Consider the following 17429-nt stretch of genomic DNA (forward strand, 5'->3'; position numbering starts at 1 on the left):
CAGAATGTTCCTGCTGGAATGTTTGTAGTTCTGTTGCAGAAAATATTTAGGCAAGCGTCAGAAAGGATTAGTGCATGCACTGAAAATAAACAGAGCAGTTGTACAGTATTTTCTAGGTCATTACCAGAATTATACTGTAACTGTGGACCAGATCCTACTTTGCAACATTGGTTTCAATGAGAGTAGGATCAGGCTCCTAAAAATATTGGTCTTGGCCTTGGTGATTATATCAAGGATTATACAGAGCATGTTATTGTATTGCCTATGCACCCATCATTCCCACCAAATCTGCTGCTGTGTGTGGAAAGTTAGATCAGGGATTAAAGTCCTTATTTAACCGAAAGAAGAAAGTATTTTGTCAGTGGTATAGTGCTGCTTTCACAAAATTCCTGCATGGAACCACTAAAATACTAATCATGAGGCTTTAATTACTGTGGACCTTTGTGGCAATATTGGTGCATTCTTTAGGGACCAAAGGATTTAAGAAATACACAAATGCAAGCTATAATTACTTACAGACACACTATAATCAGACATTTAGGGTATATATGATGCATACTAACAACTGCCTATTCATCATAAATGGCACATTATTTGACCATAAGGAATAATGTTCTTATACCTGCTCAAAAGAATAAAGTCCACTCTCCTTTCCTAGCCGCACCATATCTTCCATTATTGCTTTTGCCAGTTCCTGCATGAGAACAAATAATTATCCATTACTTTTCAAAAGACATCTTTACATCCAATTATATTAATCATTAGGAAAATAAACTTTACTGATCAAAACACAAATACGCTGGCAGTTCATATGTCAAGTAGCATGCTGCTTTAAAAGAAATGTCTTTATAAATAGAAAACTTGTCTGAATGTCTTATAAATGAGTAATGTAATAATATTTTATGCTCTTTATCTTTTATAGAAAATGTAAAGGCTAACGTTTTCAAACTACAATGGCCGAGGATGGACATTTAAAGCTGTAATCCTTCAAACTCGTTTAGACATGCTTATTAAGGTGCCTACCTATGAATATAAATGCCTAATTTTAGCCACCAAGGCAGAATATTCTCCCTTAAACTTTGCATCTTGCCATTATTTATAAACTATTAATTTTGCAGCTGAGTTCAACAAACAAACAAACAAAGTGTTACCTTTCATACACATCTAAAAAAAGACATTGCATAGGTTTACTTATAGAAAAAGATTGTATGATATATATACACACGGAAACATTCAGAAGAATGGGCGTAATTGCACAAATGAGCCATCTAGTTCGGTATAGTGTCTGACTGCAGGCAATGCCCAGTGCTTGGGGGGAAAAAATGTGGAATATGCAGGTGCAAGATTACTGATGACTTTGTCTTCTTTCGTATTAGGGAAGTGCCAAGTACATTAGTAGTGCTATTAAATAACAATGATGTTAAGGCGTTTAAAAGCTTGGTTTGCCTATTCTCTTTTATGTGAGCATACCTTTATTTCAGTGCTAGCACTTCCTGCATGATATTACAGATGGAGATTAATTAAATGTACCCATGTATGTATTTTTAAGGACACACCGTATTTTTACAGAGCTCTGCATGTGTTCCCTCAAATCCTCTTTTCTTTGCCCAGCCTGGCATCACTTCAGAATCGGGTACAACAATTCCAACCAAGAAGGCCTGTTTCATTTAAAAATAAATAAATAAATAAAATCAACCGAGGAAAGACCCATATTTAACATAAAATATTTCAGTACATAATTAATTTATCTTAGTTTGCTAGGTTTAATAATTTCAATAAAGCACTTTATTTGGATCAAATTTCAGGAGGAAGTATTTCTGATGAAGATAAAAGTGTCCAAAAATGACAGTTAACATATGTCAGAACTTGGCTCAGATTCTGCAATTTGAATTCAACTCTGCACTGAAGCGAACAAATTTATTTTGCTTTTATGGTAGTATAAGTGAAAGTGGATCTTGGTCCATTTTGTTTTTCATTGTTCCATTCATGGATCTCTGACCATCTAGAGCAGGGGGGGGGAAGCTAAGGCCCGGGAGCCATATGCACCCCTCTCCTTCTCCCCCCCCCCCCCCCCCCGGCTTGCCTGGATGCAGCCCTAAGGCTCAGGGCTCCTGCGCTGGCACTCCAGCCCCCTCCCCCACAGTCTTCCATGGTGCTGAAGTACACAAAATCTACTAGTCTGGGCCCTCCTAAGCTCTGGGCCATATCTATGACAGTTTGGGGTGGGTTTTTTTTTTTTTGGCTTCTCATCTATGTGCAGCCCCAGACAGATTTTTCTATAGGTCAGCAGCCCCAGACCCAGAAATGGTTTCCCACCCCTGATCTAGAGAAATCATATTGATGTCAGGGAAATGTTTGGATCAGGGGCATGATCAGTGAGTAAGAACATCAGAAGAGCCACACTGGGTCAGACCAAAGGTCCATCTAGCCCAGTGTCCTGTCTGCTGACGGTGGCCAATGCTAGGTGCCGCAGAGGGATCAAACGGAACAGGGAATCATCACGTGATCCCTCTCCTGTCATCTATTTCCAGCCTCTGACAAACAGTGGCTAGGGACACCATTCCTGCCCTAGCTAATAGCCATTGATGGACTTATCGCCCATGAATGTATCTAGTTCTTTTTTGAACCCTGTAAAAGTCCTGGTCTTTAGTTGTTAGGGGTAGTTGTTATGGTGTATGAAATTGCACCTGGTGGTATGTAAAACACCAACGACTGATGGATAAATTGGATGCTTACACATGCAACTATTTCCACCTTGTACACAAATGCAGATTTTTCACACAGAAAACATTAGTGAGAAGAATTATGGGCAGCATTTCAGAAGCCACTTTTGAAAATATGTGCCCAACTATTCTGTTGTAATACAGAGACTAGTTCTGCCCATCTTCGTAAGCACTTGGTAGACAAACCTCAACTGCAGGTCCAATGCAGAACTTTAGTGATGAATGGTCCTGCACTTGTCCCACACTTGTGAATTAAAGTGCATTCTAGCAGGCACTCTGCTGTTCTCTATTTTTAAAAGTTGATGCCAATGGTTCAGCACACCAGCAGCCTAACCTTTTTCAAGTTTTTTTTAAATAGGCATCACAGCAAAGGAGAGTTTTAAGAAGAGATTTGAAGGAGGACAATTAAGCTAGACTCTTGCACATTCAATCTTTGTATAGTTGCTTGAGTGTTTGGGGGGCCTAACCAGAGATTGTAGCCAATTCCAGAATTGAGAAGGAGGGAGGTCAGGGATAGAAAGGTCACCTTTACTAATACAAGTGTGAGGCGCAGGTCCTGTCTAGCACAGGATCTGGCTTTAAAATTAGTTTGAAGTGTTACATTTTACCTGTAAGCTGTCTCCGTGCACATATATCTGGGCAATAGGCTCACTGCGGATGTAAATATTCTCAATCTTTTCAGGTGCAATATATTCTCCTTGAGCAAGTTTAAATATATGCTTTTTCCGATCAATAATTTTAAGTGTCCCAGTCTGTTGGGAAAGAGAGATGTTGGTTATCAACATTGTTATTTGAATATACAGGCCCCATAAGCAATGCATTTTTGCACTGAACTCTTCATTCAATTAAAGCGCTAACAGTAAAACTAGTAAGAGGTGCACAGTTGCTTGCCTACCAGCAAGAATGGACCATCCAGGCAGAAAAAAGATCAGAGCAAGAGTGTTTGAACCCAGAAAACTGGTCCTTCCCAGGGTTTACGGGGAGTTCAGCTGCCCAGCAGAAAATGTTGACTTTAATCAACCTTGTAGCCTTCACTTGGAAAAGAGTTTTTATGGATCAGAGGACATTTTTGATAAATATAGTCTCTTAAATACAGGATGTATTTTTAGCCTGTCAGCCATGATGGAGTCTCTTTGGGCATGTCTATACTAGGAAATTATTTCAAAATAACTTATGTCAAAATAATAACTCCCAAAATAATTATTTAAAAATATCGTATCCACACTATGGGGAAGCATTGAAATTAGTCTGAGGGAGGCTTGCTTAATGTGGACACGCTACCTCGACTTAGAGCCCCAGGAGGCACTGTGGAGTAATTACTTTGAATGACTCTGGGGAATAGTTAATTTCGAAATAGCAGCAGCAGAGTGTCCACTCAACCGCTATTTTGAAATACAGTAAAACTTCAATTGTCTGGGATCCAGTTGTCCAGCACTCCCAATAGTCCGGCATCAACTGGAACCCGGAAGTGCTCCAATCAGCCTCTCTCACAGCCGGGCCACTGTGAGCCACATGCACCTTTGCAGCCCCATGCCATTCCGCTCATGACCGGTCCCCAGCGTGCACAGTGTCCAGCATGCACTTGCTAGCAGCCAGCCACTGAGCAGAGGAAGCTGCCTTGGGACCTGGACATAAGGTTGGGGGAGAAGGGGGACTGGGTTACAGCAGGGAGGGGAAGTGTTTGGCTCTGGGGGACGGTAGAGGAGAGGGATTGGGTTGGGAGTATGCCCCCTTATAGTACCTCCCGGTACTCCAGAATATCTGATAATCCAGCACCACCTAGGTCCCAAAGGTGCCGGATTATCAGGATTCTACTGTAACTATTTTGAAATAAGTGTTATTCCTCATGGAAAGCAGGAGTTATTTCAAAATAACCAGCCCCTTATTTTGAAATAATGGGCTTGATAATGTGGATGCTCTGCTTGTTATTTTGAAATAAGGGGAGTTATTTCAAAATAACTCCCTAGTATAGACCAGGGCTTTGATCCAAACTTCAAAAATAAATTAAACTAAACTGTAATCACACAGGCAAGGAAAGTGCTATTGTGGTAATCAGAATAACTGACTTAACCAAAAAATACTTCATGACTATACAGTATTTGCCATTTTGTCCCAACCCGTAAGAAACAAAATTTAAAAATAAAATAAAAAAAAATTAAAAAGGTCTTTTCTCCTCATTTTTTTCCAGTCTAAAAAAGTATTCTGTCTGCATGCATTTGCATGTGTAAAACCAGGTCCAGAATAATGTTTAAAAAACTCAAAAGTTAAAGAAAATGCTTTATTATTCAGAGGTTTTCCCAGTTTTGTTTTGAATTTGTCTTTACATCTCTTGTTCCAGGTAGGATCTTTTTTTTAACCTGATAATTTAAAAATATGTTTCAATGTAGATGTTGATTGTTCCTCAAATATTATTGGAGTTTAAATATGAAAAAAATGATTTTCATAAGTTCTGAGAACCAGCAGTTCTCATTGACTTGAGTTATATTTGAGGATACTCAGTACTCCTTTAACAAAAAAAAAAAACAAAAAAAAAAAAGCTGCTTGGTCTTTAAAACAAGTGAGTTGATTTCAGCATTCTGCCAGAGAGGTGGCCCAATTTCAGTAGTAGTTGAACTGATCTCACTCTCCCCAGTGTCATCTCTTTCAAAAATTAATTAAGGTTTGAGTGATTGACTTTAGATATTAAGATAGCCTCTGGGGAGAAGCAAATCTGCTTGATATCTTACATGAACTAATGAGATATCAAAGAAACTTTTCTTTATGCTAAACTCAGGCATAAAGCTGATCTGTATCTGGTACCCACTTGGGTGGACTTGACTCTGAGGATACACCAACTCCTTATTCCACACATACAAAACAAGTGCACATGCACAGACAGACACAGACTTGTTTGAAAATGTAAGTGTACCACCTTAGAACTTACATAGGGATACATAATTTACACAAGAACTAAGAAACTGTTCAGTACATACAGGTAACCATTTCCCAATGTCTCCAGTATGAAGCCATCCTTCTTTATCCAGAGCTTCAGCTGTCTTCTCCCCATCTTTTAGATAACCTTTGAAAACATTAGGTCCTTTCACACATATCTGCAAAAGAGACATGGTTGCTGACAAAATCCAGAGGTTTTGTTATGGAATTATATCAAAATGTTAAAGAAGTGGATTCTTTCCCATCTAAGTGCTCCTATAAAATAAAACATTTTAAATTATGCTACCACTCACTTTATATCTACAGTAGTTTGTGGTTTTTTTAAAGAAGGAAAACAAGATGATGCAAAACTATGGTCAATTTGAGTGTGAAATTTTCTGGACTTCTCCCCCTCCCATCCCTAAAATTGTCTTTTGACAATATTTCATGAGAATAGAAAAATGAACTGCTAATGCATATTCTACCACAATCTTCCACATATTTTCATAAAGAAACAATTTTGCTGAAAGATGTGATCATCCCCTGCCCCCAGCAAGCCTAGTGCCCACCCCTGCTCACCAGGCAGCAGTGAACGGTGCGAGTGGGTATTAGAGAACTCTGGCAGTCTCGGGGGCTAGCCACATAGCCGGAGGCTAGAGAGAAACAGTGGTTTCCCCTTCAAAGCGCCACCTCTCTCCGACCAGCAGCGTGGCTGCTCATGCCCTCCCCCTTCTGCCCTGAGGCTGCAGGTGAGACTCCCTTCCTTCCCTGCCCCAGGATTGCCAACACTCCCAGACCAGATGGACTGGCTGTCACTCCATCCAAGTTGGCAACCCTCTGACACCACAGCTTCAGCACCAGCGGCCACTCTGTGCTGGGGCAAAGGTGCGTAGGGCACCAGCACTGGTAGGGACAACCCTGATCAGATGACCCCTTGTTTCTAGAATTGCCCAAGCAAAGTAGGCTCCTAGCTCTGGTTGGGCTGGGGACTGACAGGACTTGTCTATCCCCTGTGCAGCTGCTTGTGGGAGCATGGGGAGACTAGACTCACCTTTAGATGCCTCCCCCTGCTGCAGGATGCTCTGGGACTGGGCAGCCACCCAGATGTTCCTGAAGCTGGAGGACACTTGTGGAGTTGGATCCCATGTCCCTGCTGGGGTGTTCCCAGCAGCTCAAGGGCACTTTGCTTCTACTCAGGGCAGAACTGGGGCAGGACAAGACTTGTTCTTTCCCTGCAGGGTGCTCTTGGGTATCTCTCCCAGTAGCCATGCAGAGGAAGCATAAGTCTTGTCTCTCCCAAGCCAGACAGTATCAGCAGCTAGGAACCCCTGGTTGGGGAGCTCTAAGCAGCATGGGGGAGATCAGAACCACTTCCACCTCCTGAAACCTGCTGCAGCTGCAGGAAGCTCTGTGGTGGCTGCTTTCAGAGTCCGGCTACAACCAGTTTTTTATCCCCCTCACAATCACCTTTTGGGTTGGGATCCCCATGCCTACAAACACCTGAAATTTCAGATTTAAACACCTGAAAAGATGAAATTTATTAATTTTCAAATCTTGTGGCCATGAAATGACCATAACGAACCAGGAATTTGGTAGGGTCCTATTTATTTCACTAAGCGTTTCATTGAACTAAGGCTGCATGCACCTGGACGAATTGATCCTTATAACCCTAGGCCCTAGTCTTGTGAAGGGATCTACTAGGGATGTAAAAATTTGTTTAAAAATGTAATCATGCAACTGCTACCAATTCATAGCAGTTACATGCGCTGTGGGCTCTGCAGTATAAGGCTTTAATAAGCTTTATACAGTGCAGAGCCCTCAGTGAAGCCTCTCCGTGAGTGTAGCCAGACAGGAACCCCCCTGACAGGGAGCGGGACTGGCAGGGAAGCCACCTCCCTGGGAGTGAGGCTCCTGGAGAGGCTTAGCTGCAGGCTCTGCAGCTGGCTTCCCAGGAGTGGAGCCGGCAGCCCCTGCTGCTCACGGACAGGGGTTGCTCTGGCAAGCCCCACGGAGCTGGAACAGCCCCTCTGCCTAGGCCGGGTGGGGAGCTGCTTTAGCCCCTACCAGTTAACCAGAACTGGTAAGGTGAGACTTACCAGTTAACCATTTACATTCCTACCACTTAGGTGAATCCTTGTGCCTCTATCCCAGTGGAGTCAATGGGATTCTGTAGCAATGTAAGAGTTTGCTTTGTGTGGACCCTCAGCCCCTTCAAAAGTAACTAGCTGTAGCCCTACTTGTAGGTTCTCTAAAATACGCTGTATTTCTCATAAAGACTATGATGCTCTACTGCTGTTTGACCTGTTCCTCTGTTCTCTTTTTTCCTTTCTAGTCTCAACTGGTGTATAGAATGCATCTATAACTACAAGAGGCACTTAAAAAGGATTCTCACATACAAGCAGTAACAAATGGCTCACAGTGACAGCCTGTCTCAAAGAGTTAACTACTGAGGGGCAAAAATCTAATGTTGGAGATGATACCTCTCCTTCTCCTTTGGAAGCAAAATAATTCATCTCTTCCACATCCACCAGTTTGATTAAATTGCAGGGCAGAGGGGCTCCTACATGACCTGCAAATCAAAGTTAAAAAGTTATTTATCATTTCTTTCTATAAATGTTACTCAGGAGGTTATTAGCAAATCACACATTTCTAGCCTGACATTCAGTGTATCTGTGTGCAGAATCCTTTAACCGGTCTGAATTGGCACCCTATTTTAAAAAGTGTAACAATACAGGACCCTTTCGCCTTACCATCTTCCTCTGACCAACCGGAAATTCAATCAATCCCTCTTTTTAAGACCTAACTCAGAGTAACTTAACAGAACACAAAGTTCAATTCCGTGCACCATCTAGAAAACTCTAAGCCTTTGAGTTACCATGGCTTTAAATGCAGCTACAATGCCTTTACATTCACTTTCAATTTCTTCAAAGTAAACTGTATCTGCTTTAACTACTCTAAATCACTCCAGCTGTCAATGACAGAGATCACAGGGTCCAAAGGTGTTCAGGTCTATCCCAAGGAATGGTTCCTATGAAAGGCAAAGTACACAGTTTCTCTGCCATCCATACTAGGAGAATCCTTCACATATTTGCCTAGGGTGAAGTGTGCTTAGGACTAACAAATTTAACAAAAGTGAGGATCCAGTCCTTAGTATAGATTTGTGAATGTGAGTTCATTAATTATGAGCTGACTCAGGGGCGGATATAGGGAAGGGTGCACGGGGCGGCCGCCCCGGGCCCCGTGCTTCAAAAAGCCCCACGCATGCGCCGTGGTGCCACCGCGCATGCGCATGGCATCACCGTGCATGCGCCATGGCAAAGGGGGGGCCCCACGGAATTATGCTTTCCGGGGTCCCACAAAATGGTCATCTGCCCAAGCTGACTATTGTACCAAAATGAAGAGAGAGTGTGAAACAAACATAGTGAAAAATACGACGGAAAATTGTCTTGTCTGTGCATCTCCTAGTAGGTAACTGGCCTTTTCTACTTTTGCAGAAAAACATCCTAATGCACTGCAATTGGCACTGAAAAACATTCTGTGCTCTACTCCAATCACAGAAAATTACTGCTGAAGAGGGAGAGGTTTTTAATCAATCATTTATGTCCAGTTTTTATGCAAGTATTCAGTTGAATGAATTAGTTCCAATGCCTGTTCAAATGCCTTTCTGTAAAAATTGATAATTAATACTGTGTTACTCTTATTATTTGCTGAGCATTGACAAGATGATGGATTCTGATTTAAGTTAGCCTGGTTTAAAGATTCTAGGTTATTATACTTTTAAATCTTTGGGAGCTGTAATCAGATGAAAAACTTTAATCACTGAGCATCTTTTCATTTTCCCATTATCTGGCATTGCATCTGTGTTCAAAGCTTGATTTTAGGGACAAGTGAATATTAATTTGTTGGTCTATTTTTTGTTGGAGTGGTACATCTGACAAGTACAATACAATAGCATGAGTAAATCACTGCAGAAGGCAGGCCAGAAGTGAAAAGGATGGGTGATTTTTGCAGATCAGTACCAAAGAATGGTTCCATATCTCTCTAGGGAAACTTGCATAGCATCTAACCAAATTTTAACTGTCTTTGGCTAATGCCATTAATGCCTCACTTTCATGAACACTGAATTCATCCCAATTATTCAGCACAATGATAAAGTATCCTGTAGACATTACAAGTTGTAGAATCTAAATAGAATAACAATTCTGTCCTTTTCAAAGAGACTATAATTTTTACCTGATGTCCAGTCACCTGGAGTAGTAAACGTACATCCTGCTGTGCACTCTGTTTGACCATAGCCTTCATAAACCTGACAAAAAGATATATAGCTTTGAATCTGATGAAAGAATAACACTTACATATGATTTGAACATTGTTCAGTTTCTTTCTGGTTGCACAATACTGTGAATTCTAAGTCACACGCTGCATTATGGTTTGAGACACAAATTGGGTGAAATAGTATTTAGATATTATCTTCTCACTAGCTGGTCTCACTAATATCCTGGGATTAGGATGGTAGCAATCATACACTTGAGATTGACAGGGAAAGTTGCTTTGGTCCAAATTGTATAGGAAACATTGTTTTATACGGTCCTGAATGAACATCACAGTAAGGATCTGAAAATAGTGGGAAGAGAGGACAGTGTACTGCTAGTGGTTGCTTGAATAAAGTAGCATGTACCTCTTTCAGAAAAACCCAATTCTTTCCAAAAATGTATTGCAGATCAGTGAAGAGCAGCTTTCTGGAAACTCTTTGCTGGTCATCTTCAGGCATCTGAGATGGTTGGCAAAGCTAGTGGCCTCTAGAAGTAGTTGGTTGACAAGCCCCACCCAACTGAGCAGAATTCTAGGAGAGTACAAGTTATGTTTCCTTGGACTCCCTGTATTCTACAATAACCAATGTAGCCAGCACCTTGTTTCCAGAACATTAGAAAGGTCCCTTCAGTATGTGTCTGTGTCTCCAAAGTCCACCTGCTGCCCGCGTACCCTCTCAATGACCCCTTCTCCCCTGCCTCTTGTGCAATGGAGTCCCACACTTCCTCCTACTCACTCTTTCCTCCCAGCATTTTTAGAATGCCATGAAGCCGCTGATTCACACTCCATCCCCACTCCTCTCCTTTCCCTCCCTCCCTCCCTCAGCTTGAACAGCCACAAAGAAGCTAATTCACAGCATTCAAGCTCTGGGAGGGTGGGGGAGGAGCATGAATCTGTAGATTCATGGTGCTCTGAAAGTGCTGGAAGGGAGGGGGAGGAATAGGAAGTACAGGCTTCCAGTGTGCCACAGTGTGGAAGAGGCGTTTGGGGGTGGAGGACAGCCAGAGGGTCCACTGGCCACAGATGGAGTCCCAGTGGGCTGCATGTGACACGCAGGCCACAAGTTGTCTATCACATTCCAAACCAGTCACATAGAAATAAGGCAATTTGGGGCTGTTAGAAAGATGATCCAATCTAATGCCTCCAGGTAAAGGAAAGATCCTTGAAGGTTTAAAGAAAACAGGCTGATAGCCTTCTGGCCGGCAAGGACCTACATACATGGGTGTCCGGTAGCATAGACGGGGGAAGGCTTTGCTTTTACCAAGTGCCAGGCATGTCCCCGCCCATACTCCACCCTCAGAACACCTGCTGTAGGCATTCTGGGGACGGAGCATTGCTGCCCCCAGTGCCCACTCTCCCCGTGCTCCAGGAGCTAGGGAAGCTGGAGCCATGTGGCCTCCTCCCTCCCTGGTACTCCCGAGTCCAGGGATGCTGGGGCACACATATTTGCCTCCTCCCTTTTCTTCCTCTCCCTGGGTTGGGTCATGTGCTCAGTGGTGTTTGTGGCCTGCAGTGCAGTTTGGATTTACATGTGGCTCAACATATGGCCAGGAGCCGAAACAAACAAACAAACAAACAAAAGTCAATATAATGGTCTTCTGTTGATATGCATTTTAGTAGTTAAATTCCCAGACTGTCATTGCTCATTAAAAGTACTGTCAGATGGGTGGAAATCAGGTACATATTGCATTTAATTAATATCAGCAGAACTAACTTAAATGGGGCCTGCATATTGTATAGTTTTGCCTTAATCTTTGTATTCATGCCCACCAGTGTGAAAGAAGCTATTTGCATATAGTTGCATGTATATGCAATAACACTTAAGTTGTGGTCCTCGGCATGTGCTGGGAGTATCTTTGTTGCTCTCGGAGCTTCCAAACTTGAGTAGCCTTGGGTTAAAGTATACCTGAAAATATCACTCTATATTAGGGGCAAACAGGAAGTAGGGGGGAAGAAAACATGGGAACCAGGGGAAAAATGGAAACTAGATTCATGCTTGCTGGAAGCTAACCCCATTGAATTGTTTGCATCTCTGGACTTTAGGTATTGTTGCTCTCTGTGCATGTGAGAAGAACCAGGGAAGTGGATGGGGGAAAGGGATAAACCCTCTAACACCTAGATCCAGATATTCCTGAATCTGCATCCAGATCCAGATCTGAGCTTTGCTATTGGTTACCTTTATATAGAAATAATGAAAGTCCTAGATCCAAACTACTCTAAACTTTGGGGAGTTTGTAGCGGTGTCTGATTTTTGCGGTTCAAACCCACTCTTGCTACTCATATCTTTGAGCCTCCAGAAAAAAACAATGTCTATTGTGGCTGATGATGGTAAATATTATTTTAAATATACAGTTCCCTTTATTTCTAAACAATTAGAATAGCTAGTCCAGCAGGGCATGTGAATAACTGTTGATGTGGTGTACCTGACATCCAAGTGCTGCCCGAAGGAACCCTAGAACAGTTGGAGAAGCAGGGGCAGCTCCTGTGACAATCATCCTAACACATCCACCAAGGCTTGCCTGTTAGATAACAGCAACAAAAAAAAAAAAAAAACCACACAACAACTCAGCCTCCCATAGGAGCATAAACATTTAGTCAAATCTTGAAAGAAAATGCACTGAGGTACCCCCCCCCCCAAAGAAACAGCCCTTCTTCCATAGAAAATGATAGTCTTGATCATAGCTCTGAGAAACTACGTACATCATGGACCAGGAAACAATTTTACTAGCCATTGTACAAACACAAAACCAACCCCCCTGTGCTTTGGATAGTCCCTATTCAAATAAATACTAGGGATTCCTTCACTCTCTTTCTTAAGACTATTCCACAGTCTTAGCTTCCAACTGATCCTGCATAGGCAGACCTTTTTGCCCAAATGGTGCCTTCAAAAGTCAATACTGCCTGGCAGAGATGTGCCTGTATACAATCATAAAAATGTAGAGTCGGCCAGGACCTTAAGAGGGACCTCATCGCTTCATGCTGAAGTGGGCATTGATCCACCTGACTCTGTATGACTTTATGGTTTGGACAAAAATCAACCTAATGTTCTGCCACCATTATTTTTTTTGCTCATTTTTATCATATTGCTTTGGTGGTTCCTCCCTGAACAATTCCAAACAACTCCGCTCCTTTTTTAATGTTGATGTCCTACAAATATCTGTATGGTATTACATCAACCCCATCATCACCTTTCAGCTATGCTGAAAGTCCAAAAAGGAAGGCAAAGAGTTTCTTGTAATTTCTAGGCTTTGAGGTTAAGGTGGTCACTCTCATTTTTGCTAGATCCTAAATAAATGGAGATCCTGATTTGCCTTATATCTGGAAAGACCGGTGCCTGGTCTGCATCATTTGAATGCTTATCTTTGCAGACTGAGGGTGAGCAGTTCACAGAGGAAAGGAGCAGTCAGTTTAGCTAGCTAAACATAAAGTGACAGGTCACTGGATAAGTCATCCAATAAGAAAATTAATTAACCACAACTTCCGAGAGTGATATAACACATCATGTTTTACTGAGGAACCCTGCAGCAAACATCAGGATTATTCTGCTTGCTTCCAACAGGCCCTCAGATACTCTGTTTTCCTTTACCTCTTGTTCAATTGAATATTAAATGCATAGGTATTTAACTATTTAACTGTGGCCTTCTATGCTTTCTCCTAGGGGAAAATGGTTTAGGATATGTACAACGGCCCTAATCCAAAAGTCACTGAAATCAATAGAATTTTTCAATGGATTTTGGAACAGCCTAAATATCTTTAGCAAAAATACATTTTCCCTTCCACTTTTTTCTTTTATTTCAGCTTGACTGGCATGGAATCAGAGGAAGATCACCACAAATACATACAGTACTTGCTGCTGGGTCTCAGTGGAAAAAACCCACAATTCTATCTCATTAATAGGCTGAATTCACAGGGATGGGACCCTGTATCCCCGAGAGTGTCTGGATGATTAAGGAGGCAGGAAGACCCAGAGAAAATAGATGTGTTAAGCCCATTTGTGTGTGAATATAGCTATTTTTCTTCCATTCCTGCCTCTGTCCCCAATATTTTGAGACATTGTTTTATAGTGGCTCACCTGGGACATTTTAGGTATATGAAGTACATACTGAATTTCAATATAAAACTAAACATTCTGGCTGTGTCTACACTATAGCCTCTTGTGCAAAAACATATGCAAATGAGGCAACGCGTGGAATATTGCCATGCCTCATTTGCATAATTAAGGAGGCTCCGTTTTTGCGCAAGAGGCTTTTTCACAAGAGCTATTTTTCCTGAAAAAAGTGTGGAAGAACGGCTCTTGCATGTAGATGGTTCCTTTTTGCACAAAAGCCTCTTGCACAAAAACAGAGCCTCGCTAATTATGCAAATGAGGTGCAGTGATATTCCACGCTTTGCCTTATTTGCATGTTTTTGCGCAAGAAGCTATAGTGTAGTTATAACTTCTGGGTGGAATTCTCTGGTGGCCTAGCTCTTGTGAAACAGACCCTTTGGCACTTTATTCCCCATACATAATAATAAATAGAAATTTGTTCAGATTCCTAAAATTTTACATGAAACAGCAGAGTGTTCTGCTGCCTCTTCACCATCTTGGATTTCATGTTATACACCTGTTAAGTCCATAAAATAGCACTTAAGCAATACCTAAATGACACCTATATGTTGTGCTTACCCTCACCACAGGGATTGATTTCATCCAAGTGCCCAAAGTCATAGCAAAAATAAGCAGATTAAACCAGTGTTTCTTAAAGTGCTCCACAGACCAATTCTGAGAAAGCTGCTACCGGGCCGCTCCAGTTTGTTTACTTACTGGCTCCGCAACCATGGAGACTCGTGGCTCCCATTGGCTGTGGTTTGCCATATGCAGCCAAGGGGAACCACAGAAAGCAGTAGCCTGAGTCATGCTACTTCCCGTGGCTCCCCTTGGCTGCAAATGGAGAACCGCAGCCAATGGGAGCAGCGAGGCTATTTGGCTGCTGAGCCAGTAAGCAAACAAACCAGAGCGACCAGGTAGCAGCTTTCTCAGCGTCGGTCCATGGGCCACTGTGAGAAACACTGGATTAAACTAATGCCTCTCTTAAAAGAGAAAAATGGTGCTCTCTCCTCTCTGGGTTCCTTCTTTCAGTTCCACTGTTTCCAAATCAGCCAAGCTAACAGCACTGATTTTAAATTTCTAGCAGAAAAATTGCAATTTCCATGCCATTTTATTTCTTGAGCAGCAGCTATACAGTCGCTTTTTCCACGTTCTTACCTGGATTTTATTAAAAAATAGTTTATCCCATAAGCTGTCATTTCTAATGATTCCACTTTGAACTTCAGCAGTTTTACGCTTTGCAGCAAATTCCAGAAGCCAACGTTTCAATGGAGTATCTGCTTGGCTAAAGATCTAAGAAAATGCAGGAGGGCATGAAAGATTACACAGCTCAGACAGAAAACATGACAGATTAATATCCTTATGATTAAGGTCACAGGGATCAGCTTTATCACTGGGCAAAGCAGACTCCACTGTACTGATGTCAGTGAAGTTACTGTTATGCCAGCAGTATAATTAAGATGACCACAGTGCAGTTGTAGGTATACCAATTGTGTTTGTTTCAATCTATTCTCAAATGTACTTACTTATCCCTTAAACAAAAGAGAAATGTCAAGAGAATAGAGGCATGGACTATATTTATATGACCATGTTTCTGTATGATTGCCATGATATGAACCATTAGGTGAAACAAGGATATAGTTCTAGGGCTGAACAATTTGAATATTTGGTAGCTAATACAAATATCATTGCTATTTGTTGAGGCGATGGTGCCCATCTTTATTTGTTTCATCAGACAGCAGCCCAAACTGGATCTTCATAACAATACTCCCTGTACTCATCTAGAGATTGAGAAACCAAAACCGCAAATTTGAACTGAAAGTGAAATGAACACCAAATGAAATTAATGGGTAGCAGGTTTAAAACTAATAAGCAAAAGTTCTTCTTCACACAGCGCATAGTCAACCTGTGGAACTCCTTGCCAGAGGAGGCTGTGAAGGCTAGAACTATAACAGAGTTTATAGAGAAGCTGGATAAATTCATGGAGGTTAGGTCCATAAAAGGCTATTAGCCAGGGGATAGGAATGATGTCCCTGGCCTCTGTTTGTCAGAGGCTGGAGAAGGATGGCAGGAGACAAATTGCTTGATCATTGTCTTCAGTCCACCCCCTCCAGGACTCCTGGTGCTGACCACTGTCGGCAGAAAGGCTTCTGGGCTAGATGGACCTTTGGTCTGACTCAGTACGGACATTCTTATGTAAGTTTGCTCAATAGTTTGTGCCTCAGGTCCATCTCTTACTTTTAGGATAAATACTCTACCCATACTGAACATGCCTACTAAATACGTTATCCTCTTAAAAATCTTCCACAGAGTTCTGAGATGATTGTCACATAGCAAGAAGGATTTTTAGCCACAAGTCAGCCTTGAGCTTGCAATATTTAAATTATTTTCAGATTGACCATCATCTCTTTCCTGTCACTGCCAGCAGAAAGTGAGAACTAAGCTCTAGAAGTAGCTCAAAAAAACAGAGAAAACATTAGCACATCCAAGTTTGATTCATGTTTCACTGTCTTGTACCAATGACATTGTACCAATGACATTGTAAGGAATATAACCATTGAATGCAGTGGGAGTAGGAACAGGACCTATATACAGAGAATTTCACTTTCACCGAGTGGGTTACGTCCTCAGCTAGTATAAGCAGACATAACATCACTGACTTCAGAAAGGTTATGCGGATTTACACCCACTGAAGATCTGGTCAAATATATTTTCAGTGAGACACAAAAAGAGTCTTGGAAAAAAACCAAACCTACTGGAAGTCTCCAAGTTAACTAGTAGACAATTGCTGACTATATTACTATAAACAGAATAAATGAAATTTACCTTATCATACATTCTATTTAATAATCGTGGTACAACAGGGAAAATGGTTGGATGCAGTGCTTTCATATCATCTGATAAGAGACGGATATCTCCTTGAAAGAATCCAATTCGCCCCCCATGGCAATATACGACAGACTATGATGAGAGGAAAAACAGAATACTTATTTCCTTCCATTTAATCACTATGGCAAAAGCACCTCTCTCCCTGTTCTAAAGACATTCCTGAAATTTTATTTACCATTGTGGCTAATGGGTTTAAAAAAAAAAACCCAGCTAAACCACATAGTAAATTGGGTAGAAACACACTGATATAGTATAGACCTTAATCATAGATCCTTTACTTAGTATTCATGGTTAGAAAACAGAATTTAGTACAATTTGTGGGAGAAAAAGGAATGAAAGCTATAAGGCATGATTTTCAAAAGCAGCTGACTCCCTTAGGAACACAAGTCCCACTGAACTCCATAGGGCGTCTGCTCCTAGGATGAGAATTTCAAGTGTTTAAGTTCCCAATTTCTGCTTTTTGTATTTTTACCATATGACTTATTATGCAACTCCACAATTAAATCTGC

The 17429-nt window shown here is 41.6% G+C and overlaps 1 protein-coding gene across 2 annotated transcripts in view; it reads right to left on the reverse strand.

The window, feature by feature from the left end:
• ACSL6 (acyl-CoA synthetase long chain family member 6) overlaps positions 1 to 17429 on the reverse strand; it is a 115668-nt gene that overhangs the window by 4444 nt on the left and 93795 nt on the right. For both annotated transcript variants that reach the window (XM_006116076.5, XM_006116077.5), the window contains exons 12-20: positions 16858 to 16992; positions 15190 to 15324; positions 12368 to 12463; positions 9867 to 9939; positions 8114 to 8202; positions 5696 to 5812; positions 3332 to 3475; positions 1557 to 1658; positions 623 to 694 (exon numbers count right to left, since the gene is read on the reverse strand). In XM_006116076.5, coding sequence (XP_006116138.4) covers positions 623 to 694; positions 1557 to 1658; positions 3332 to 3475; positions 5696 to 5812; positions 8114 to 8202; positions 9867 to 9939; positions 12368 to 12463; positions 15190 to 15324; positions 16858 to 16992 — 963 coding nt within the window. The remainder of the gene's footprint in view (positions 1 to 622; positions 695 to 1556; positions 1659 to 3331; positions 3476 to 5695; positions 5813 to 8113; positions 8203 to 9866; positions 9940 to 12367; positions 12464 to 15189; positions 15325 to 16857; positions 16993 to 17429) is intronic.

Source organism: Pelodiscus sinensis, chromosome 16, assembly GCF_052426305.1.
Source record: "Pelodiscus sinensis isolate ZL-2025 chromosome 16, ASM5242630v1, whole genome shotgun sequence".
Classification (NCBI taxonomy): domain Eukaryota; kingdom Metazoa; phylum Chordata; order Testudines; family Trionychidae; genus Pelodiscus; species Pelodiscus sinensis.